Source organism: Seriola dumerili, unplaced genomic scaffold (genome assembly GCF_002260705.1).
Source record: "Seriola dumerili isolate Sdu_G_001 unplaced genomic scaffold, Sdu_1.0 BDQW01000160.1, whole genome shotgun sequence".
NCBI lineage: Eukaryota > Metazoa > Chordata > Actinopteri > Carangiformes > Carangidae > Seriola > Seriola dumerili.
Genome location: NW_019174415.1, coordinates 306592 through 332061, shown reverse-complemented (window position 1 = coordinate 332061; position 25470 = coordinate 306592). Strand labels below are relative to the sequence as shown.

At 39.5% G+C, this 25470-nt stretch overlaps 3 protein-coding genes across 3 annotated transcripts; 2 read left to right on the top strand and 1 right to left on the bottom strand.

Annotated features, from left to right (window-relative positions):
* Window positions 1-899: 899 nt before the first annotated feature.
* LOC111226456 (V-type proton ATPase 116 kDa subunit a-like) lies at window positions 900-9540 on the top strand. Its single transcript, XM_022751621.1, has 21 exons — window positions 900-1032; window positions 2237-2359; window positions 2720-2798; window positions 2910-3058; window positions 3195-3290; window positions 3416-3477; window positions 3566-3692; window positions 3830-3912; window positions 4010-4103; window positions 4276-4488; window positions 4587-4737; window positions 4895-5034; window positions 5656-5813; window positions 5922-6012; window positions 6126-6244; window positions 6391-6604; window positions 7270-7380; window positions 7474-7560; window positions 7660-7777; window positions 7975-8146; window positions 8688-9540. Exons 2-21 carry the CDS (start codon window positions 2243-2245, stop codon window positions 8779-8781), a joined length of 2475 nt encoding a protein of 824 aa, XP_022607342.1. The 5' UTR covers window positions 900-1032; window positions 2237-2242; the 3' UTR covers window positions 8782-9540.
* Window positions 9541-10017: 477 nt separating this feature from the next.
* mrpl18 (mitochondrial ribosomal protein L18) lies at window positions 10018-12009 on the top strand. The gene is made up of 4 exons (XM_022751648.1): window positions 10018-10250; window positions 10396-10564; window positions 11216-11450; window positions 11557-12009. The coding sequence occupies exons 1-4, from the start codon at window positions 10163-10165 to the stop codon at window positions 11632-11634; spliced, it is 570 nt and encodes a 189-aa protein (XP_022607369.1). The 5' UTR covers window positions 10018-10162; the 3' UTR covers window positions 11635-12009.
* An 820-nt stretch (window positions 12010-12829) lies between these two features.
* LOC111226473 (protein phosphatase Slingshot homolog 3-like) lies at window positions 12830-24245 on the bottom strand. Its single transcript, XM_022751646.1, has 17 exons — window positions 24120-24245; window positions 22724-22886; window positions 21246-21283; window positions 20944-21130; window positions 19299-19414; window positions 19083-19151; window positions 18160-18225; window positions 17789-17971; window positions 17128-17221; window positions 16853-16981; window positions 16579-16625; window positions 16275-16421; window positions 15241-15441; window positions 14829-15078; window positions 14627-14728; window positions 14410-14505; window positions 12830-13505 (listed from the first exon to the last, which is right to left on the bottom strand). The coding sequence occupies exons 2-17, from the start codon at window positions 22769-22771 to the stop codon at window positions 13368-13370; spliced, it is 1911 nt and encodes a 636-aa protein (XP_022607367.1). The 5' UTR covers window positions 22772-22886; window positions 24120-24245; the 3' UTR covers window positions 12830-13367.
* Window positions 24246-25470: the final 1225 nt, after the last annotated feature.

Sequence of the window (25470 nt, the reverse complement as noted above, 5' to 3'; positions counted from 1 at the left end):
GTCCTGCATAAATTCCACAAGATTTCCTTCACAACTGGAACATACTGTATTCACGAGTGACTTCTTACATTCTGACGGGACTTTTTGTTTGAGGGGGAACTTTTTTTTTTTTTTTTACCAAGTTTTGCCAAGGGCGTGCCAGTCCAAGAGACGCATTTTCAGGAGGTAATGTCACTTATTGTTACTTTTTATTCCTTACATGTCATGCAAAGATGACAAAGATTTCATCGTTCCAGCTTCTCAAATGAGATTACTTCCCTCTATCAGTCGCAGTATGTGAGGTTTGAACTGTATATTGGACAAGAGAATTTTGAAGGTGTCCCTTTGGTTGTGAGTAATTGTGGTGTGCAATTTTTACAATCCAAAAATAAATCTGATTAACCTATAATGAAAATAATCATTAGTTGTAGTCCTATATAAAAGAATTACATTAGGAAATACGTACACAATACATGAGTAATGGTGATCACATAATTACTGGGGGCACTTTTCTGCATTGCCTACTTATTTGATTACCTGATTACACTTATACTAGTGTACTTTTACTTAAGTATTTTTTTCATTGCACGACTACAGTAACAGTATTTCTACAGAGTTGTAGTTTTTGTTATTTTCAAACGGAGGAATCTGCCACCATCATGCCGTTCGTGTCGTCATGGTGTCGCTTAGCAACCATTGTTTGTTACAGATATTATCTAATCTAAATCAAAGTATGTAACATAAATTACCATTAGGCTGGCGTTAGATATGAATCGTCGACTCAAATAAAACCAACCTTATGTTTCCGTTGGTTACCGCCATTTAATAACCTGAAAATCTCGACCTCTAGTGGCCGAATGAGAGACGAACGCCATCTGTCACGTGAGACTGCAGTAACGTGACTCTCACAAACGGGAAGTTCGAGACGGTAGAACTTCTCACAAACACGTCTGGTTTGTCCCGGTTAACTGTCACCGGTGTGTCAGTCGGTACGGGGCTGGAAAGCCTGAAAGACAGCAGGTTGGAGTCCAACGGAATTTAGGGGACAGACAGGTGAGATGTTTTGTATTTAGCTTCATTTTGTGCTCATGTGAAGCTGTTTTCTACCTCATATCCACAGCGTATGGCCAGCTATTGTCATGACACAAATCAGAGCCTTGTGCTACTTTAATTTCCCTCCACGGGATTTCCCCAACCTTAATTTATCAGTTCAGCTTGTTTTTTTTTATTTATTTAACGTGATATCTTTTGTTTGGCTGCAAAGGTTTGCGCTTCTTTTCATTGGCATGGTGTACCACTCAAAATTAAACTTCTGCTCCAGTTCTGTATGGCGAAAAAAATGTACACAGAGACAGGCATTATAGAGGTGAAACGGTCGAGGCCGAGCCGAGCTATTTGTTCAAGAAAATGCAAAAGTTTATTTTATTACCGTAGGTTTTTCTTTGAATTCTCACAATGTACTGAGTTCTATAGTTCTAATATCGAGTCCTGTTCCCGTCATTGTTTTTTTTTATTCAACACCCAGTCTTCAGAAATGTTATTACTTGGTTTAAAACTCATTCATCAGTTTATTAGGTACACCCTAGGAAAAAATATGCTTTCTGGTGTTAAAATTATGATGTTCAGTTAATGATTAAACTGTTTCAGAGAGGTGTTGATTCAGTTTTCAGTCATTTTGAGCCTGTGTTTTTTGATGCTTCAATGGTATTTAAGTTGACTATAGTATAACACAATACAGCTCAATACCGCCACAAACTACAGCCTCTAAAATCACTGTAAAATTGAATCAATACCTCTCTAAAGCAGTTTCAACAAAAAAAGTTGGATTTATTGCACACCTCTTTTATTGGAGTGCTTTAGTTTTAGCAAGGTGGATGTAAAAAACTGGCAATGTGACCTTTTTTCTTTTTTTGTATTGTAGAGTGATTTTAAACTGACTAAACTGTGAACTTGTAATATTGGCAGGACCATGTCTGAGCAAAAATGGAAATCCCACTTCATCACAGTCAGGAGGACTTGATACTTCCTTTTTCTTTAGTTTCAATTCATGAGCTTCAGCATTGTCACTTAGAGGCTTATATTGTCCTAACTGAAAATAGATGCCCTCTGTGAACTTTTTTTCCCCCCTGTTTACTGCCTCTCTCCTCTCCACATTCTCAGTAATATCTCATTCCACTATAAACACTACAGTACTTTGGCTACTTGGTCAGTTTTTATAAGTAAATATTAATTTGATCTTGTCCTTGGTGTTGTGCAGGTAACTATGGGCTCCATGTTTCGCAGCGAGGAGGTGTGCCTGGTACAGCTCTTCCTACAGTCTGGCTCGGCCTACAATTGTGTCAGTGAGCTGGGGGAGCTGGGCCTGGTTGAGTTCAGAGATGTGAGTCACTTCAATGCTTGTTCAGCTCTTGGTTCATGATCTTGTGGGAAAGAGAGTCCAAACCAATTGGAGGCCTCTTAAACTAGTCAGCTGTTTTGGCCAGAATGTTTTTCCATGTTAAACAGTTTTGCCCACTTTTATGACTGACTTCTCTTCACATGCAAATGGTGGGTTGATTTCAACTCTGTTTTAATGTTTTTTGGCTCAGCAATCTGCAGCATTTCTAAATCGGTCCTTAGATGAGATGATGAACTGATGGTTGCTTTGAGTCACTGTAAGACATAGCAAAAATGTTCCATAAACATGAGTAACCCTGTTGCTCTCTTCCTCTCTCCTCGGCTCTTGTCCTTCTGATTTCAGTTAAATCCAAATGTGAATGCCTTCCAGAGGAAGTTTGTCGGCGAAGTCAGACGATGTGAAGACCTTGAGAAAACTTTTAGTAAGCAATAATCACTCATCGTTGCCCACCTGTATTTTCATCCATGTTCTTTATTAGTCTTGTTTAGATTCTCCATCTGCCCTCTCTGATCGTCTTTTATCTGCCCCTCAGCCTTCCTGGAGCAGGAGATCAGTCGCTCCCTATCTCCACCCTTGCAGGGCCCTCTCCCTCCTCCATGCCCGACACCCTCTGCCCCTCAGCCCCGTGAACTTATCACTATAGAGGAAGAGAGCGAGAGGCTGGCCAGAGAGCTCAAAGAGGTTAGTGCTTAAAACAAGGCCATGCTAATAAATCAAAGAAGAGCCCCTGTTGTCTCATTAGTACACTACTATCAAAACAGGTTGAACTTATTGGCTTGACAGTTTTTTTCATATTTGCCTTTGTGTGTCTTCCTAGGTGTCCAGGAACAGAGACAGCCTCCGGGCTCAGCTGACCCAGCTGTGTCAGTACCGTGGTGTCCTGACCAGAACACACTCTCTGACAGCCTCACAGGTGGTTAAAAAATATTTTTTGCAACATTTTCTGCATCATTTATTACCTTTTCTTTAATTATTGTACTGTATTCAGAAAACTGACCAAAAAAACACACATTTTTCTTCTTTTGCTTCTTCTCATAGGCACCACCACCTGTATTGGAAAGCCAAGGCCTGTTTGATAACCGCCAAGATGTCCACCTCAGGTACATGCCATTTCCTAAAATGTATTTAAACTCCTTTCTAAAGTTTTCTCTGTGTGTGACACATCTCTCACTGCGTCTCCTCTTTCAGTTTTGTGGCAGGAGTGGTCCATCCTTGGAAGGTCCCCTCATTTGAACGGTTGTTATGGCGGGCGTGTCGTGGTTATATCATTGTGGATTTCAGAGAAATGGAGGATCGCCTCGAGCACCCGGACACGGTGGGAAATGGCGATCATGGTTGAGGGATAGACATGAAAGTTAATTCTTCTGCAGGGGTAGTCTGATGATTTTCCACATCTAAGGAACTTTCATATGGGTATCTCATCAAAGCTGTTTCCTTTGTCTTTGTTTGCAGGGGGAAATGGTGCAATGGACAGTGTTCCTCATTTCCTATTGGGGAGAACAGATCGGACAGAAAGTCAAGAAGATATGTGATTGGTGGGTGCACCAGTTAGATGGTCTTTATTGTACTGTAGATCTCCACACTACAGTGTCTCTTTCACATGTTGAATATCTTTATTTCCCCACTTCACAGTTTCCGCACACAGACATTTGCATACCCTGAGAGCACAGCTGAGCGAGAGGAGATTCTCCAGGGACTTCAAGGCAGAATTGAAGATATCAAATCAGTAAGCAGAAAGCCTCTTTATAAAAGCACAGTGACTATTTGTTGCTACATTGATCCAATCACCAGCATTCACCCTCTTTTGTAATGTCTCATGCTTGAAAATAGTAGAAAGCCCAAGATGGTATGTCACTTATCCCCTCACTCTCCTGTCCTTTCACTTCCCTCTACTTCAGGTGCTGTCACAGACTGAGGCCTTCCTGCAGCAGCTGCTGATGCGGGCGGTGGCTGTACTGCCCCAGTGGAAGGTGCGGGTTCAGAAGTGCAAGGCGGTCCAGATGGTGCTGAATCTCTGCAGCCCCTCTGTCACTGACAAATGCCTGATTGCTGAGGCCTGGTGTCCTGTTGCCAAGCTGCCTGAACTGCAGAGTGCTCTGAGAGAGGGGGGGGTAAGATAATGCTGTAGACAGGGAGAATTAACATAAACACGTATTTGCCAAATGTTTCTCTTCCTTCATCTTTATCCGAACTTCTTCTCCATCCTCAGAGAAAGAGTGGAAGTGGGGTCGACTCTTTCTACAACCGCCTGCCGTGCTCCACCCCTCCACCTACCTTGTTTCCCCTCAACTCTTTCACAGCTGGTTTCCAGAACATTGTTGATGCGTACGGTGTGGCCAGCTACCGTGAAGTCAATCCAGGTACGTCAGCATACCACAAAAAAAAAGGTTTCTTCATTAATGTCTTGAAAGAAAAAGGGCATGTCAGATGTTTCCGTACGAGCCAGAGAATTCTCAGCCTCACATCTAGTTTTTTCCTCTAAGTTTAGTCAAGTCTTTTCTCTCAATGCCCCTGCAGCGGTGTACACCATAATTACATTCCCCTTCCTGTTTGCTGTGATGTTTGGGGACGTGGGTCATGGTTTACTGATGACTCTGGCTGCCCTCTGGATGGTTCTGGAGGAGAAGGACCCCAAACTCAAGAGCAACAACAATGAGGTCATTCAGAGGATATTCGCTCACAGTGCCCACACATGCAAAACACACACTCAGGCTCAATGGAAGGATAAGACGCGGTGTCAATTTAATAGCATTTTATTGAATCGGATTTTATTACCAGAGTACAAATCCCTTAATTAACTTGCAGCTACTTTGCTTTGCTTTCAGGTTAATGACTACTCAAAGATTTTTCATTTGTTCTCTTCTTATATCAAAAGAGATAAAGGAGACAAAAGATTTTTATTAGAGGTTTATGAATTCAGCTTTTTACCCACTTGAAATCAAACTGGCAGTTGGAACCAAACACTAGATTTATGTCAGAATAATTGCTGTCTGTCTTTCTTTTCATTTAACTGTCAGGATCATTGCATATTGCACATACAATGTCAGGCTAGATAAATTCATTTGAAAGTAATTGGGCCATATTTAGTTTTAGTTTGATTTTGCAGGTATTTACATTCATATATATTTTTTATTTAATGTCTATGGATTAATCTGAAGGAATAAAGAAAAATGTAGAATTTCAAAATTGATTATTTCAAAGACTAAGCCAGAAGTGCTTAAACATGTCTTTGACCTTGCACACAAAACACTGAAATAAAATCCCTCTCTGTGTTTCAGATCTGGAGGATGATGTTTGGAGGAAGGTATCTGATTCTGCTGATGGGACTGTTCTCTGTCTACACGGGGGCCATTTACAACGAGTGCTTCAGCAGAGGCCTCAGTACCTTCAGCTCAGCGTGGCATGTCGGTCCAATGTTTGAGAAGAACATATGGAAGTGAGGACATTTCATACATGCAAGCTTGAAAATGATTTATAGCTCTTTTTTTCAGTTCTCACAGGCTCTATTTCCTGTCCATCTCACATTTGTGTCATCTCTTTTCAGTGCATCAGTCCTGGCAGGGAATCAGTACTTGTCCATGGATCCTGTTGTGTCCGGTGTTTTCACCAGCCCTTATCCATTTGGCATTGACCCGGTATTGTCCATCAAACTCTTCACCTCTTCATTGACATCTTCAGCATTCTTCACCCTGCCATCTGCTTTGTCACTTTACTCAAACTAATTCTCTCTTGTCTGTGTCGTTGTCAGATTTGGGGCTTGGCCAACAACAAACTGACTTTCCTTAATTCATACAAGATGAAGATGTCAGTCATCATCGGTGTCATTCACATGACTTTTGGAGTCTGCTTGTCATTCTTTAATTATTGGTGAGTAATCATGTTTTACTTTTTTAATGTTTCTGTTTGGAGTGTGTACATCTCAGTTGTTGTTTATTTTCATATCTGTTCTAACTTGCCTTCACATGTCCTTGTTTCTCTGTTTCTACTTCCCCATGTTGTGGTTTTTTCTCCAGGCACTTTGGCCAGTTAAGCAGTGTGTTCTTTGTACTGATCCCAGAGCTGTTCTTCATGGTGTGTCTGTTCGGTTACCTGGTGTTCATGGTGGTCTTCAAGTGGATTGCCTACACTCCCACCCAGTCTAAAATCGCTCCCAGTATACTTATCCACTTCATAGACATGTTCCTCTTTGCAGAAAATGCTGAAAACCCACCACTCTATGAAGGACAGGTGTGTTGTTTGCTCATTACCCTAAAAGGAACATATCAGAGTTCCATGTTTGTTTTACGGTTTGCTTACACTTTACATAACCGCCAATGATTTTAAAGTATGCCACAGTCTTTATGATGATGAATGTGTTTTTAGACATGAAACCCACAACAGTTAGTTTTTGTCTACATTATCTTATGTGAAGGTTGTTTCATTGTGAATTAAATAACATTATTTAGGTGATTTATTTAGGTGTGAATTAGAATTTTTTTTTCCAAAAATAAATCCAAAATCTGTACGTTAAAGTATCCAAGACATAACAGTGAGCTAGTCAGCAACTGTTTTAATACATAAAGTTACAATATTTCAGTTTTTTTTTTTTTTTTTTTTTTAATTAACCAGTGTGAGCTGTTTTGTTGGCAGATTACTCTTAGACCTCAGATGTAGAAGTCACTTTAGAAGATTTCTTGAAGCAATCAGTGCTTTAACTGCATTAAACAGCAATAATGTAATTTTGAGAAAAAGACAATGACAAAAACACCTGGAAGGTAGACATAAAAACTACAGCATGCTTTGCTGGTTTGCTGAAATTAAAGTGTATATACTATTTGTAGTAAATGGGGAGGTAACTTGCAAAAATACCAGTGTTGTACTTCAACACAGATCTCCCTTCACTCTTTATGTAGACTGTGGTGCAGAAGGTCCTGGTGGTGCTGGCTCTGTGTTCAGTCCCGGTCCTCCTGCTAGGAAAGCCAACATATGAATACGTCACATTCAAGAGAAGACGACGTCAAGTGGTGAGTTTGTGTTTGACTGAACTTTAACCCTTTTATTTACAGTGAGCTGCAATTCCTCACAGATTGTTTTTTTTTAATTCTTCACTATCTCAGGAGGAAGACAGACGTCCACTGGTGGCTGACGAAAGCTCCATCAATACTCATCAAGGGGAGACAGAGGGAGGAGCTGCTGAAGAGGAGGTAAGACAAGGAACTAAATTCACTAAACGGATTAAATCTGGTCAAATATGTATTCTTGTGTTTCTTCACTAACTATTTTAACTGTGTTGTTTGCATTAGTTTGATGCTGCAGACGTGTTCATGCATCAGGCCATCCACACCATAGAGTACTGCTTGGGCTGCATCTCCAACACCGCCTCTTACCTCCGACTCTGGGCTCTCAGTTTGGCACATGCACGTCAGTGGCACACATACTGACACACACAAACACAATGTGTATCTTCATACTCACATGATGTATACAAATGGACAGACTTCCTCTTTAAAACCAAACACACTCATACTATTCTTTTTTGAGCCAGTTATTTAAACACATGATGGTTTTGTTCCAACCAGTTATGGTTATGTGATGGTGAGTTATTTGTGTCTCCACAGAGCTGTCAGAGGTGTTGTGGGTGATGGTGATGCGTCTTGCCCTGAAGTGGTCTGGCTATATGGGATCTGTGGTCCTTTTTGTGATTTTTGCCTTCTTTGCTGTGTTGACTGTCTCCATTCTGCTTGTTATGGAGGGCCTCTCAGCTTTCCTCCATGCGCTCCGTCTGCACTGGTAAGAATGAGGGGAAGGACAGGACAAAGGGGAAAATGGCCCTGTTCCATTCAGAGCTGTCTTAAAATAATATGGAACTATTTTCAGATTAACAAATCCTTAGGTCTAAACCTGCAAAACTAATTTTCAGATTCAAATGACTCCTTATTTAAGAGGGATGATGAAAAACATTGATATAAGTGAGATTTTAAAAGAGAACATATGAGTCTGAGAAAAAATTATGAATTATTTCCAAATATGATTGCAGTGTTATTCAAGATGACATCAATCTAAGATTGATAAACAACCCACTAAACTCACTTGAGGAACCACATTTTTTAAAGAAAGAAAATGAAAAGCCATACCAAACCATACGAAAGTTCAGAGCATCACCAAATCAATCATTTGTAAATCAAACTTTATATTCAGCTTAAAGTCCAATTTAGAATGAAGTGGACAGGATTGTTTAAGGAGGTAGAGAAATTGTGTGGGTGGATAAAAATTGATTATGTATTTTTTTGTATTTTGTATTTTATGCTGACTCTGCTCCCATCTCTTGCAGGGTGGAGTTTCAGAACAAGTTCTATAGTGGAACAGGCTACAAGCTGAGCCCTTTCTCTTTCTCATCTCTGATCAATGGATCAGCTGCTGTATGATCTGCCAAGTTATTGCTTAGTATTGCCAAACGGTTACGTTAATTTATGTATATTATTGAGTACTTGGACTGCAACACTTCAGAATAACCCTGCCTTTAACAGTGGTATTCTACTGCCTGTAGGCTATGAAATGGTTTAATTGACTTGCACAGTGATCATGATGACTGTTATTTTTGCATCACTAGAATGAAAATGATTCCTTTTATTATGAATTACAAGTACATTATATGAAATGAAAAACATACTTTTGTATCTCAATGCTAATTTTTTCCACTCTCAGTGTTATGTAATGCTTTCTAATTACTCTTTCAGTAGTGAAAGGGATAGTAATCATTTACTTCTCGCTTTATAATCTTCAGTTATGAAAGGGAAAGTACATCAATTAATGAATCTCTTCTGCAGTTTAAGGGAATGTGTGATTGTTGAACTGGTGTATTGTACTTTAATAAGCCAGTCCTGTAGAATTTGTCAAATGACAGCAGGGATCAGCAGGATTATCTCAAGGATGTTCATGAGCCAAAGGTACTTTCCACTCATTGTCATGTCATGTCTTCCAAGCACAACACACAACAGGTATTTATTGGTAGTGTTTCCAGGTGCCTTACTGGGACTGAGTGCTTGTTTATTCATTTGGACATATAATATCATCCATTAACATGTCACCACTTTAAACAACACTCTGCTCTAGACACGTGTCTCTTTTTTTCTGCTGGTTTGCACTGTAAAATCTGAACTGAAATAAAAAAATTTCTTGTTTAATCTTATTGTGGGAAGTCATTGACTGAACAGGCTACCTTACCTGTTGTGTAGTCGCACTATTGTGTCATTTATATGTTTGACTATACTATACAGTGATGGAAGAAGTACTTAAATCCTTTGAGTGTAAATATACGGAAGAATACCACAATGTAAAGGAAAGGAGAAATAAAGCACATTTAATTTTAAGTAAACTCAGTGTGCTTTACATCAAAGTACATATAAGTGATAGAACATGTAAATAAAATATAATAGGTATTAATAATTCATTATATATGAAGTCTTGCATTCAAAATCATACTTAAGAAAAAGTACTGAGTTACTTTCCAGCACTGGAAATTATTGTAGAGTAAATAGACGGCAAATCCTATTATTCTTGATGCAGACGTGTAAGTGGATCTTATAAGAGTTAAAGAGGGTTGTTTCTGTCCGTGCTGTTTCTGCTGTGGCACCGGTAAGTTAACCGGATGTTGTCTGAATGTCAAAGATGGCGCCGGACATGTCACGCTGAACTCGTAGCAAATTGTTCCACAGTATGTTTTTAAGGACATAAAGCCTTACCAGATGCTAGCACACTGACCGACCCTGTGTTTTACTTTGTGAGGTGAACACAGCTGAGGAATAAATGGCTCTGAGTGATTTAAATCGCTGTGTGCGCCAGTTGTTAGGTCAAATTCAACGCTGTCGCCCGGTTGCGGCTACAAACCAGACAGGTAAGTCACAACTGCTTAACCTTTATTCTCTTCAGCTACTTACACACCGGTGTGTCAGTTAACGTTATTTAACAGGTTGATTGTAGTGGCTAGTTTAATCCAAATAGTTATCAAATAGCCTATCTACCTGTTGTCCGTCTCCCAGCTCGGTGTCTCAGCCAAGCAGCCTCTCAGCCGGAGCCCAGCGCGAACGAAAATGAAGCCGTGAACCCGACCTTTGTGAACAGAAACCCCCGGAACCTGGAGCAGATGGCGCTGGCTGTGAAGGACCGGGGCTGGAAAACGACCTGGCCCCACCGGGAGTTCTACCACAGGTCTGTGTGTACGAGGAACAGTTGTCTTTAAAGTCACACTTTTTTTTTTAGCTCTTTGTAAAATCAGGTGATTCATTTCTCATTTTTATTGCAGTGTCAACAGCATTTTCTCAGTATTTCACAAATGAGATCGAGATTAATTGGCCTTAAGTGTCTTTGGCACCAAAATTGTGTGTATCTCTTAATAGATAAAAAAAAAGGTCAATAACAAATCAAAAGATAGAAAAGATAAAAGACTTTAAAGAACAGGTAGAGTTACTGTATTATTGTTCATGTTTTTTACCTAAATTCTGTGTGCATGCAGATATTCAGTTGATTTGCCTCTCAGTGTGATCTTAAAGGGACTCCTCTAGGAATGGGAAGTAATTCAATATTATCATGTTGTCAGTGGCGACATTGGTTGATATTGGTTACAATACTGTGTTTTCCAAAGGAATAATTCCAAACAAATTGTAATCTAAAAAGTAAACCATTAAAGTCTTGTTTTGGCATTGAATATTATTTTGATTGATTGGTGAATCTCATTTTCCATATAAAGATGTATAGTGTTATAGGAAAAATATTCTTTTATCATGATTTTTATTTCACTCATATTCTCTAACCCTCGCATCCTCCTGTTTCTCATGTTTTACCACGTTTGTCTCTTTTCAGGTTGGTGTTTTCTCGCACCCAACATTATGTGACGGCACAAGTGTTCTCCAGCAGTTCTCCTATCCCAGTGTTGACCTGCTCAACCACAGAGTGGGCATTGAAAAAGGAATTGGCTTCTACAAGGTGTGTGGCAGCATGTCAGGCTGTGGGTGAGGTGCTGGCACGTCGATGTCAACAGGCTGGCATCACCAGGATGGTGTACAGGGCTATTCCCTGGGCCTATCGCTCTGACGCTGTGAGTACATAAAGCATGAATTGCTGTTAGAGAAATGATTTGTATGTCTTTTTCACCTGCTTCATGTTCTTCACTTCCTGATTTTTTTTTTTTTTCCCTTTCACAGGTTCAGGCTTTCAGGAAAGGAATGAAAGAAGGAGGAATCACGCTCAGTGAACCCAGAAGAAAATACATTGGGACCTAAATTTTGGTGTCATCTATCACATTTGCTGTTTTATTAAAATATCCTCTGTAACCCTTACTATATCTGCTATGTTGTGAGTTTATCACTGTACTGATATTAAGATGACAAGCACTACAGTGAATTACAATACAGAGAGAATCAAAATGAGCGCTGAAAATAATGTTGCTTGTCCCTCTGTTTGTTTCATGTGGATAAAATGTTTCTGAATATAACCAGTCTGCTCTCTCTGCTCTGGTGTGTTATTTAATCAAGGAACAAAGCAGTTGGTTTGAGGATAATCATTTATTTTTCACTCATAGTGCTTGTTGTAAACAAGAGTGAGGTGCAGACAGTGGAGAGCTTAACACAAGAAGGCATAGAAATGTTGACTTCAGATTTAAAAAAAAAAAAAAAAAAAAGTCTGACCATTTTGATCATAGTACAGCGTGACATTGGCTCAGGCAGTGGGAACAGTGTGTTGTGGGATTATAAAGTGCATGGTTTCTTTTTTTTTCATTTACGGTGAACATGCAGATTAAATGTAAAGTGAGCTGTAACTAGGGTTCATTGGATAACACCAGCATGAAATAAGAATGCTCCACGTCAGCATCTAGTGATCATCAATCTGAAAAGAATGTATTGAATAATTTATCCATTAAATGTCCATATAAATACATGAGAAAACCCTGAACAATTTGCTCTCACAGGCTGGTATAAAAACACATAACATGCACCCAGTTCATCAGCAATTTTGTGTCGATACATACATACTGTATATATATCTGCATTACGCATACATGCAAAACCTTAGGAAGTCAAATTTATACTGCAATCAAACCAAGTGAGAAACAGTACAAGACACATACAATATTTGGCCACCACCTCTTAGTAAAAACATTAAAAACACCAGTCATAGAGTCGTATTTCATTCTCAGGTTGAAGGCACTCATATAGCCCTGGTGTTTACATAGAATGAACAAAAATAAAATGGGAGACGTTTTTAATATACTGACATGATAAAGATTTTCAATTAAATATATATTAATTGGCACATTGGAATACATAGTTTGGCAAACAGGCTTGTGCCACAAAACTGGCCCTAACTTGGTCCATAATGCACAGCTTAGACAGTACAATCCTCCCATCTGTGAGCAATGTACGCTTGTTAAAAAAAAAAAAAAAAACTTCTGATGAGAGAATATGAAAATTATTTCAAACTGTTTACCTTGGATTGGCAGCATACAGCCTCATATTTACAGAGAACAGTAATTGCATAGCATATAATCTCTAGAGTGAGAGTTTAAGAAGGGAAATGGTAAAAAGGGAGCTTGAGAAAGAGGACGCTACATGGAGGGAGAGACTTCTATGTCTATGTGGTAGGATATGTTCTAAAAACACTGTATAAACCATCATAATACAACAATGTATCAATCAGAATCCTGGCCTTTACTGGTATAGCAATGCTGCAGCAGGATCCTTTTATAATTAGTTACCAGTTATAATAATTATGAACAGAGAAATGCAAAGAAAGTACAATGAAAATGACCTTCAAAACATAAATTAAAACTTTCAACACCAAAATAATCTAAAATATGCAACTGAGCCAGAGCACAGCAGAGTATAAAAACCATGGCATGTTACCAGAAAAAATTTCAACTTTCATAGTCCAGACTTTTCCCCCACAATGCTTTTCCTCCTCTCTGCCTCCTTTATAGGACCCTCTCCCTTCCTGCTCTCCCATGTCTTTCGTTACTTTAGGGTTTACTTTGACCTGCATCCAGCAGGTTGCGTGGTTCAGGTGAAACATCCACACATGCTCTCTGGTGAGTCAGACCTCGGCGCATGTGGCTTCGCTTCCTCTGTCCTGGAGAATGCCTCGGACTGCCAGGAAGCTTTGAAGAATAATAAAGTCGCAGAGTAGTTACTTATAGAATTGGATGAGCACTGGCACTAGAGCTGATCAATCGATTAGCTGATTGGTGGATGAATGAATGAATGAATCGGCAGATAAAATGATAATCCAAGAAAAAATACAAATATTATCTTGTTCCTGCTTCTCAAATGTGACAATTTGCTGTTTGTCTCTGTCATATATGAAAGTAAACTAAATATTTAGGATTGTTAGATGGACTAAACAAGCAAAGTGAAGACATCACAGTCAGACTGAATGATTAAGCAATTAATTGAGAAAATAACAGGTTAATCAATAATAAGCAGAATTACTGTCTTGCGGTTGTATGCCTCTGCCAACTAGTCAAGTTGCAGTTCACATTCATGTCTGTCCAGTCTCACATAATATATGTAGAGAAGACTTTGAATTTAATAAAAGCTATTAAATGTATTACATTTTTATATTAAATTTACTGAATTATATTACATTACATTCAATTAAACTAAATTCACTTGAATGAAAATGAGTTCATTTTATTTTATTGAAACTAATATTTGAATTAAATTTACTTAAATGAATTGAGTTTAATTCATTAAATAAAATTGAGTTAAATTAATAAAATTTCCCTGTAAAGGTCAGGGAAATGAAGCTGAAAAAGATATGTGCAATATCACAAGTCTACAGCTCAACTACAAAAACTTGAAGTAAAATTAAATTCAAGTACAATTACATTTACTTGAAGGTTTTGGGTCTACGCATCTCCTCCCTCTTTCCAGAGGAAATGTCTTCAATCAACACATCAGCCATTTGTCTGAGAGGTCTACTCACAACAACAACAACAAAGAGTATGAAAGGCAAACTGTAAGTTTGCTTGGTCATTCCTCCCAGCACACTGTTTCATTTACCTGTTCACATCCCTTATCCTCGTCATCCAGTTCGCTAATGGACTGCATGAGGGAGAAGAGGTTCATCCTGCCGCTGCGATTAACACTTGGAGCAACCTGGAGATGACAGAAACAAATAGAATATCCAAAAAATTAGTGAAGGTTACTGATACATGGGAAGATACACATCCTCAGATGAAGTGTGCGCGAGTAACATAGTGTCAGGAGGCCTGCGCACCTTTTCTGGTTCATTTACAGTGATTACGGGATTGACACTTGGTGGTCCTGTCTGCCCAGGTTCCTGGTTGGTGTCAGATGTGGGGGTGGGTTCTTCAAATACCTGGGTGTGTTTGAGAAAGTAAAAGAGTTGAAGCCATAAAAATAAAAAAAATCTATAGGATATAAAATGCTAAAAACATATCATTGTTGTAAGTAATTACCTCTGTGTCTTCCTCGGATTCATCTTTTTCATCCGGGCTGCCGGAATCTTTTTCATCTGGACTCTCTACGTCCTCCTCTTCATCAAGTCCCTCATCCTCATCCTCATCCTCATCCTCATCCTCCTCCTCATCCTCCTCCTCATCCTCATCCTCTTCTGGCTTTCCCTCCTCTCTTCTCTCCTCCTTGCGTACTGACTTCTGTCTTTGGTCTCTCGACTTTCGCCTCCAGAGTGTGCTGTGACGCTGCTGGCTGGAATGATGAATGAACAGATGGCACAATCCTCACATGAGCCCATAAATCAACATCAAAAAAGTCAAACAAAGGCAAACTAAAAAAAAAAAAAAAAAGTTGATATTTTACATTTTGGAATAGAGATCTTCAAACACTAGTAGGCCTAACACCATGCCTGACCTTGCGTTGAGGATGCCGTTGTAGGTGTGGAGCTGCTTCATGAAGCCCTCGTTGGGCTTAATGATGGACCGGCGATCCCTGACATACGCTAACGCCACATCCAGCGGCCAGCGCTGCTGCTTCATGGCGTAGGCAATCACTGTGGATGCAGAGCGAGAAACGCCCATCTTGCAGTGCACCAACACCGCCTGTCCACTCTTCCTGTAATACACAGAGATCAAGAGAAGCTCAGTCATTGGTTTAGAGAGTTTGTTTTTGACAGTTTGTGACAAATAGTGGAAGAATAATGGTGTTAAGTCACTGGATACCCCGCTGAAATGTACATGTTGAGGTGGTTAGCTTGGTAAGCTTGACAGGCAATGTTTTAAAACATAATAAAAAAGCTGCTAGCTTGTGAACAGGTGGCAGCTTTCATAATTTAGCAATACTGACTGGTTGACCTACTGCGGTTTGAACTGCCACACAAGCTCACAGGGTGCGCGGAAGCTGCAGATGTAACATAAACGCTACTTCTTATTAATCTCATTCATAGATATTCCTGTGTACCGTGTCCTTGCTAGTACCTGAAAAGCACATTAGCACACTTTATTACTGCAAGTTTCATCCAGCAGGGGAGTGTGAAGGAGCTCACATCCCCAAAAACAAACAAATGGAGAGGGAAACCTAACTAGTTTTTCTTTAGAGAGTCCAAATGCAAAGCGCTATTTTCTCTGTTACACTCTGTTTGGATAATGCAGTCAAGAAGTTTCACAGTTCAGTCTGAGTTTGTAGACATCGTTCACACAGCTTGAACTGAGTGGAAAGGAGTTTAAATCTGCACTGGTGTGCGTAACGATGCAGGAGTCAGAGCAGTCACAAATAAATTAACATGTTTGATTTTAATATCTGGTAACTGGACAAATCTAAATGTGACGTGATTGATGACGGAAATGTGATGGCTGTGTGTTTGTCTACAGCTGTAACCTGCAAAAGACTGGCCAATGCTGATACACACCTTCAAATGTCCTCTAATGTGTGTAGGGTTTCAGGACTACCTTGCTTGGTCGATGAAGGTGTATGTGTCTGTCCAGTGGGGGAGCAGGTCGGTTGCTTCGACATCGTACACTCTGATGTTCATGTAAGTGAAGGACTCTGGGAAAAAGTTGTCAATCTCTCTCGTCACATTCAGAATGTAGCCGATACTGAAAAACACACAGACGCACACTTAGAGGCACGGTGGTGACTCAACAAAACACAATACGCAATTGAGTATCACCCATGTCATGAGACAATGGAAACTAGTGACAAAAACAAGAATGCACAGAGCTATATAAAATGTTGGCAGGTGAAAACACTGACTTGTTTTTCTGCAGCTCCTCAAAGTTCGCTGCGTTCCACTCAGAGCCCTGAAACCAGATAAAGAAAGAGATGTTCAGTTGAGGGCACAGAGGACAAAAAGGAAAGGGCCTGCACAGCCGTCTTCCCTATCACTGTCAACACCCAAAGGGGAAGTTACATTCACATACAACATCCTGGTGAGAGCACACTTCCGTAAGTTTCCTGGCCAAAGCAAAAGAAAGCATGGTGGTAAAAGAAAACTTATTACTGTCTTTGAAGCCGAGCATTCACTCACCAGATAAAGATAGTCAAATATTTTAGAGGGTTTGTCCATCTGAGCCATGGTGACCAGGATCTCATTGTCAATGTACTCCTTGTAAGGTCTCATATCGAAGCCTATCCTCGTCTCCAGGGCAGAGTGCACCTACAGCAGAGCAAAGGAAAGATCAAATCATACAGGCTTGCAAACAGTCTCTTATATATTTGACCCATTATATTCTACGGTCCTGCTCTAGTAGTTTTATGTCTTTATTCAAGACTATTTCCTCTTCACATCTGCCAAAGTCTCACCATTTTAGATGTGAGGTTGTCCAGGTCTTCGGTCCTCATAATGTCTCTCAGGTGCTCTTTGATCAGACTCTCGTTGGAGACTCTGTCTGCCGAGCTTCCCATACAAGGAAAAGTGAAACTTTAGTACAAATTGACAGGTGTGCGTGAGCAATAAGCACAGATGATAATTTCCATTTTATTTCAACATTTAAAGCAGCAGACAGTGGAATGTAACTCAGTACACTCAGTTTTGAGGTACTTGTAGTTTACTTAAGAATTTCCACTTGATGCTACTTAATACTTTTATTCTACTACAGTTCAGAGGGTAATGAGTTATTTAATGTTAGTTACTAATTACTTTACCGATCAAGAACACATCAATGCATCAGTATTAACTTTCCAAATATACAACATATAATAATTTAACACTCATATGGAGCTATTTAGCTAGTGCTTTTACTTTAGATATCTAGTAAGTATATTTTGCTAATAATGCTCCTGTACTCCTACTTATATAAGATTTTGAATGCTGGTCTCAATGTAGTGGAGAATGCTGTATTTCTACTTTCACTTAAATAAATACTTGTTCCACCACTGGCAGTGGAAGACAACGCTTCAGTGTGGCTCACCCAGACAAAAGAATAAATAAGACACACTGAATTCAAACAGAACAGACACATACCTCTGTCCGTTAATGTCCTTGCGGACTGACTCCAGGTCGTTCATGGCCTCCCACTCATTGAGGCAGAAGCGATCTGACTCGATGTGCTTGTTGTAGTGCTGGGCCCACTCCAGGCCACAGCCTGGGATCACCGCTGCCTTCACCGCCCGCTCGCAGCAGCCGTGCAACACTTGCAGCACTGACCTTACAACGGAGGGGAGAAAGCCAAGAAATATGTCACTACATTAGGTTGAGGACAGTTTTGTTTTTTGGTTTTTTTTTTTAAGTTGAGGAGGTCTTGATGAGTTACTTTAGGATGTGATGTGTGCTGGATGCCATAAAAAGGACACTCATGCTTGGTGTTAATTCCCCGGTGTCAGCATTTTACTCACCACATGGTCTGCATGGAAACAGGCTTAAAAATTCTGGTCTCTTCGGCAGAGGTCACGCTAAAACCACTGTGGACAAATGACATAAACATGAACTTATAATTAAGTCAGAGGAAGCAGAGGAGATGAAAGAGAAAAGAGGAAGTCAGACTGATAAGAAGCATTATGAGCACAACTCCTAGTAGACTGACAATGAATACGCACTCAAATTATTCAATTATCCGCAGTAAATTAGTGACGGTTCTTGTGAAGAAAGTGTGGGAAAAAAAAAATGAGGATGAGTGAGAAAGAGAAATAAGCACATTCGGAGGTGCGATCCAGCCTAACGAGGCTGAACACGCTGGTGTGACATGGCAGCTGATCAAAGCCTCTTGCGTGACAATCAGTGTGTGATGGCAGATTAGTTAAAACACAGTAGTTGTCACTGCACCATGTGATCCTGACTGTTTTTAGACCTGCTAACTCTTAGTTTCACAGTGTTCCTCTCTACATCCTCCTCTGAGCTCAAGGGTTGCCACATTTATAACAAAAACTGTGATGTGAGGCAAAAAATGTATACTGAAACTCAGCTGGAGTGAATATTTTGGGGCTCTGGATGCACTGCAATGCAACCAGGGAGTATATTTACCAGAACTTTCAGCAGCTAAACTCTCACTGACCTTTACGTTAGGACACAGAAAGAAACCAGCAATACTTAACTTTCAAAAACACATGACCTCCATGCTTATGTAAGCGTCTGAGTGAGTGATAGGAGCAGTTGTAATTCAAGGAGAATGATTTAACTCCATAAATAGTCATTACTCATTCTCATTATCTCTGGCCAGAATCCCAGACATCAAGCTGCACCGTCTGTGATGCAGCCACACAAATTCCTCGCATGTGCTTTTATACTTCTAATTCAATACTCTTTTAAAAATGTTTCTTACCCATCTCCATCGAGATACACTTGCGTGTCACTCCATACCGGCAGAACCAGGCCGATGGTGCACTGATTACTGCAAAGAGGTAGTGAGCACACAGAGACTGAAGACAAGGAAGTACGTTTAAAATGTCAAAGCTGATCCTGAAATTGTTAACTGAATGGAAATCTTATCTTGTGCTCTCTTTGTGAAACAGTATGCCAGCATCTTGGTTACACACACCTGTCTGAGTTGGGGAAATCCATGCCCAGCAGGATGCTCTCCTGTTTGCTGCCAACGGTGGAAACCACGATCAGATACCTGACTCTGACGGGGCTGACGGACTCCAGCTGCACCGCCTGCAGAGAGGACCAGAGCAGCAGGGAGGCACAGGCAGAGGTTGTGTGAGACAGAAAGGAGAAAGAGAGGATAATGATGATACAATAATCATAAAAACCAATGTATTTTTTTTGTTTCCTCTGAAGTCTGGAGTTACCCATTAAACTCAATAAACGTGTCTGATTACACACAGGGCAAAATATCCTGTGCGGTATATTTTCCTTGGCCTTCCTGAGAAAATCAAATCAAGGAAGTCAGTGTTATGTTTACAGAGAAACCCAGACACTGGCTGAAGTCCACTTAAAGGACCATACCTGTGTTTTTTTTTTTTTAGCCCATTAACTCTAAATCCTGTATATTTAAATTGATTGATTTGTTTTTTTCTGCCATCCAGAAAACATCTGGTTTCAGTTTATTTTGGGTAATCCATCAAATTGAATTATTATTCAGGTGATACAGCTGAAAGCACAAATTACAGTATTTTAAACATTCTTCCATGTTGGTGTCTGAGAAAAATGCCTTAAGAGCTCAATACTAAACAACATTTTTAATATAAGATACTGAAATGTAAAGTGTTTGTATAACATCCATGTTTGCTTTTTGTTTAACTCCTATATTTGATTTTCTTCATGATGCCAGCATGTTAACAGAGCTGACGAGGGGGAAAAAAACCCAACTGTTCAATCAATTATTTTTCATATTTTAGTGATGAAATGAATCCAGCAGCTGCCTGGAAAACTTTTATAGTCAAGCTCAAAATCAGTGCAATGATCTGGAAAGCATCAGTATTACGATCTTTTGCAGTAGTGAAACATACAAAGCAACCAGTGTAGTCCACTGATGTGGTATTTAGCTTACATGTTTAGTTTAATATCCTGTCATGTTGACCATAACAATTTACAGAATATAGCTGTGTACCAGCAGGACAGCAACACTGTCCACATACTGCAGCATAATTAAATGTAAAAAATGCAGCTGCACCCTCTGACTCATCTTCAAGTTAGTTTTAATACAGAGGAAGTGAATTACTCCAATGATGGAGCTGTCCCTGGTTTGTAGTGATGCGCTGATCCAAGATGCCTAATCTCAGAGTTTCTGAGTAACCAGGCAACACCAGCGCTCTCTTACTCCCCAACATCCAAAATCTACAAACTTTGTTGCATGAAATTCATTGGAATAATTATAATAAAAAAGGTAGCATAAGGCCAAGGATGCTATGGTGCTAAAAACTTAGTGACCAGCAGTGACAGAATGAATGAATGAATGATTGATAGCAGAAACAGTGAGTTTTATGGTGACATTAATAAAGAACATTTGGAGTGTGGATTGGTCACATCATTTCAGATAATCAGTTAACTTAATAAAATCAGTATTGATACTAGTACCAGTCCTGTGTATTGGATCGATTCTGATATTTTGACCAGATACGATTTCAATTGTAAATAGACTACTTGTACTTTAATAACTGGGTCACAAACAGAACCTTATCTGCATGGTATATTTCATGTCTGATCTGATTTGCAATGTGTGTGGAAACATGAGGCCTCACCAGCTTGATGGTATCTTCTGGTCTGAGCTGTTCAATCATGGCATGGAGGTGCCTGTGCCGTGTATCTGACGCTCCACTGCCCTGTTTCACGGGAGAAGTCGCAGTGGGAGAAGTCTCATCATGAAGGTCCAGCCCCTCGCCGTCTTCCAGCAGAAGGACCGCCCCCTTCACAAGGGCAAAGCTCTCCCTAGAAGCAAACAGACATCAGTCGGTCTAAAATTGCTGTCATCAAGAAGCTGGTTATCATTTTGTTACGAGTGTAATTAAATGACAAATCAGAGACAACACAGGCGTATAGCTACCTTTTCTGAAGTCTCCCTCTTCTTTGGAGGCTTTCATCCTTACAAAATAAAATAAATCAAAGAAAGGCTCATCAATAAGACTGGAAAATATTTAGCCTCTGTTGTGGTTGTGTGTGATTCAGTTTTTGTGCGCAAAGCTAAATTATGCAAATGGTTGCTTTTTTTAAATTGATGTTGATTTTTATAATTTATTTTTTTTTACCACAGTTAACTCAGTATGGCAGACTGCACAGTTTCTGTTGTGCAGTCTGTTTATAAATTTGAAAAAGGGTTTTTTATATTCACATCCCAAAGAAAGTTGTCAGCGGATGCAGAGGCTGCAAAACACTAATTACTATGAGGAAACGATGCTCACTGTTTCTAATGCTCCCAAACGGGCACATTTCTAACTTGATGAAGAAAAAATGTGTTTAAACACCATAACAAGCTTTCTGGGAGCATTCGTGGGAGTGTGTGTGATGTTTTTCCTGTTGAAAGTGTGAACACAAATGTCTGGAATAAAATTGTAGTCATTTTCTTGGGTGAAATGTGGTGCAACACAGATAAGGTGCAGTGGAAGACGGAGACAAAGAGTGATATGCAAGTAGAGGGAAGCGGACACTAAGGGGGGGAAGATAAAAACAAAGAGATTGGCAGTGAAAAGACAGAAGAAAAACATAAAAATAAAGGAAAGATTCAATACAAGAAAGAGGAGGGAGAAAGAAAAAAGAGAGAAGTAGCAGTAGTAGCAAGGGTTTACAGAGAAACAAACTTGAGACAGTAACATTACCTGTTACGCAACTGACAAGTCCAGACAGAGTCAAGAAAGAAAAAAACAGAAATTAAAGAGGAGAAGTGGGCAGGAGCCAGGAGAGGAACGATGAGGGTTTGAAGAAGAAAAAAAAAGGAGAGAACACAAGTTAAGATAGGAGAGTGATTAGATCCTGTGACAAAATATGCAAAGAAAATGAGACTTGGACCTACAGTCAGGTCATCTATGGTTTAGTTGGCAATGATAAAGTCCAGGAGAAAAGCCAAGCCTTTGACATAAAGTTAAATCATCTTAATGAAAGAATGAGAGGAGAAGAGAGAAGTTACAGACAGAGGCTGATGATACAGTGTTTATATGATTGTATGTATGCATTAAACAGCTACAGTGACAGTGATTCAATCACTCTCTGACGTGGCTGTAATGAAATTTGAATGTGATGACCATTTATCTGTGGCATGTTTGCCCTGTCCAATCACATCCCAGGCAACAATTTAAAAACCAAACAGCCTCATTATCATTTAGGCAAATACACTGATGATATCCACAAAGGGACACATTCAGGAACAACTGCTCTTCATGCAGAACTACCAGGGCCCAACACGAACAGCTCACATAGTTCTGAATCACTCTTACTGAAGCAAGAGTAAACAATGATTTGTCTTAGGATATGATGCAAAAATGCCAAATTTGTTTGCATACAACAAGGTGTGGGGATGAGTGAACTCACTTGAGCAGTGGCCAGGGATGGGATCCTGTGCAGGGTCAACAGAGCCATTACACAGTACAGGTCTGTCTCCAGTAAACCTGCTGTTGCTGGCAGGCTCAGACAGGCTCTGCAGGTTCCACAGCCAAAAGTGTGCAGTGGGCGGGGCAATTACTGGTATTTATTTCTGGAATGACACGTGAATATTTGGGTTTGATTACATTCAATAAATAGGCTTTGTGTCAGAGATAAAGAAGTCAGAGGATGCCAGGTGTTTGGTTCAGGGAGTTACATAATTTGGAAGGAATAGTTTTCACAATCCTTTCATGGTTGTTTCATCCAGTGGAGGTAGTGTTAGGCAATATGTGGGTACATACCATGAGCTACATATACTATATACTAGATTTTGTCATATCGCTGGTTTGTATTGGGCCAAGATTGCTTAATGACATTAATGGATTTGATCATGGCTTCAATGTGATGAAGTAACTGGACTTGTTAGGAATTCACCTCACAACATTAGAGTAAAGCAAACATTTTATCTTATTATTTAATCTATAAAGAATTTCTCAGTTGAGTTTTAAGAAAATGTCACAATATTTCTACAATACATATCAATACCAAGGTAGGAAAAAAACGCACATAGTGTGGTTGACAATTTAATCCATATCTTCAATCAAAGATAGAATTTATTGCCATTCATTCACTCATTCATCCACTCATCAACATGAAACTGCACTGTCAATATACCACACTTTTTCTTTTATTAGGTATGTCATTAAAACAAACAGGCAGAAAATACAGGAAGACTATAATAATAGAATTTATATGAAATTAAACACTGATAATTAAGTTCCTTGTTGGGCTTAGATGGGATATAATTATTGTTGATAAAAGTACCTGCATTTAAGGATGTGCCTCAGGTCATTATTACCGTAAAACTGACCTATAAAAATAACGAATATAAAAATGACATAGCTGGAGGTTGGCACATTATTTTCTGAATAGCTTTGTAGGCCACACATTTAATTCACGTTATTAACAGTACTAAAACCTTCCATAAAAGGTTTCTTGAGTCTTTTTTCTGACAGTCCCTAAGACATGAACAGTGTGGTAACGCCTGTATTATATGGCAGCAATTAATTCGATAAGGCTCCAGCTCGTTGCTTGCAGGTAATCCACTCACTCTATATCCTGACGCTGTGAACAAGTGAGGAATCGTAATGAAGTGGTTTGGTCCTGCCTGCCGAGCTGAGAACAGACCGCACGTCGTTACTGCACCAAACCACAAACAACAGGCTGTGTAGCCTGTTACAGCCAGTCGCTAACAGCTGACCATAACGTTGGCTGCTACTGCTGCTGTGTACAAGACAACACGGATAAATAATTAAAAACCTCCCAAATGAGAGAAACTACTCACGTTTTCCAGACCGGGCGCCCACTCCAGTATCCTCCTTTGGTGCCTATTAGTTTGTACCGGGAGCTCCTTATTCCGCCCTCTGTTATGCTTCGAGGGTGAAGACTTCACCATTTACAGCCCAGCGGTTTCCCCAGAGAAGGAGAGTATACGGGGGAATGGACAATGACGTCATACGCACTCAAACGTTCACGTACCTCAACGTCCAACCCGCAGTGGCCATAAAAAGGCTTGTTTGCTTAGTAGAAGTACCAGTACAAAAATCTAAAAAATAATTTTCCATCACAAGTAAAAGTCCTGAAAAATCCTCAAAGTAAATAAGTATTATCAATGACTGATATCTTAACCCACTTTAAATACTAGTTTTAACCACTTTATGCAACGTTAGTACTTTAGTTTATTTCATTAACTCATCATATGTCTTATGTAAAATGTTAATCTGAGAAGTAGGCCTAAATGGTAATTATAGCTGTCACATACAGACGGGTGACACATAAAAGGAAAAAAACTGGGGTGGAGAATCATGATGATAATGCCCCCATTCATAGGGTATGAGGGGTCATTGAATTGTATTGGTGAGTAGAAAATGAAAATAAGAAACTTCTTGTTTCTTGTTTTAGGCTGGTATAGAGGTGGAGGAAGTATTCAGGATCCTAAGTAAAAGTAGCAATACCATAATGTTAAAGTACTCTAAAATAAAAATACTGCTTTAAGCTTTAATTAAGTAAAGTAAAAGTATTATTAGCCTAAAATGAAATCAGGCAGTAAAATGACCCGTCAGAGTTATAATTTTATAATATTTGATTATTACTGAGGCATTTCTATGTAAATAGAATTTTAATATTGTAGGCTGTCGACATGGATCTAACACTTCAGACTCTTATGTAGTTTGTGATATGTAGGCTGTTAATGCATCAGATTTATTAGACCATTATGTTTTAGTATGTAAAATCGTAATCTAAAAAGTACAACATTTCCCTTTGAGAATGTAGTGGAGTAAAATTATAAAGTAGCATAAAATGTAAACACTCAAGTAAAGTATCATAGTACTTCAAACTATAGTTAAGAGAACACGTGACTAAATGTACTTGTTTTCCACCAATATGACTCAATAAAATTACAACTTTTAATTTCTGCTGGTTTAGGGTTGAACCATTTCAATGCGCATGCGTCTTGCGGCAACCGCTTATGACATTGTCCTCTCCTTACTTTACTACACGAACCCAGGAAGCAGAATCAGAGTCATGTAAACATGCCCTTACTAGGATGAGATGAGTAGAGGGAATCACAACTTGCTCCTAAATAGATGAGTAAAGAAAACAGCTGAGCGGCGCAGATCCAAGTCTTAACAGAC

Excerpts from the sequence above, each read along its gene's own strand:
- LOC111226473 (XM_022751646.1), bottom strand. The coding sequence starts at position 22,771 with ATGGCTCTGTTGACCCTGCACAGGATCCCATCCCTGGCCACTGCTCAA. Across the intron at positions 16,422-16,578 it reads GAGGAGCTGCAGAAAAACAA|TATCGGCTACATTCTGAATG; the intron begins GTCAGTGTTTTC and ends TGTGTTTTTCAG. Across the intron at positions 15,079-15,240 it reads AACGGCATCCTCAACGCAAG|CCAGCAGCGTCACAGCACAC; the intron begins GTCAGGCATGGT and ends TCATCATTCCAG.
- LOC111226456 (XM_022751621.1), top strand. The coding sequence starts at position 2,243 with ATGGGCTCCATGTTTCGCAGCGAGGAGGTGTGCCTGGTACAGCTCTTC. Across the intron at positions 4,489-4,586 it reads GTGCTCTGAGAGAGGGGGGG|AGAAAGAGTGGAAGTGGGGT; the intron begins GTAAGATAATGC and ends CTCCATCCTCAG. Across the intron at positions 6,013-6,125 it reads ATCCATTTGGCATTGACCCG|ATTTGGGGCTTGGCCAACAA; the intron begins GTATTGTCCATC and ends TGTCGTTGTCAG.
- mrpl18 (XM_022751648.1), top strand. The coding sequence starts at position 10,163 with ATGGCTCTGAGTGATTTAAATCGCTGTGTGCGCCAGTTGTTAGGTCAA. Across the intron at positions 10,251-10,395 it reads TGCGGCTACAAACCAGACAG|CTCGGTGTCTCAGCCAAGCA; the intron begins GTAAGTCACAAC and ends TCCGTCTCCCAG. Across the intron at positions 10,565-11,215 it reads CACCGGGAGTTCTACCACAG|GTTGGTGTTTTCTCGCACCC; the intron begins GTCTGTGTGTAC and ends GTCTCTTTTCAG.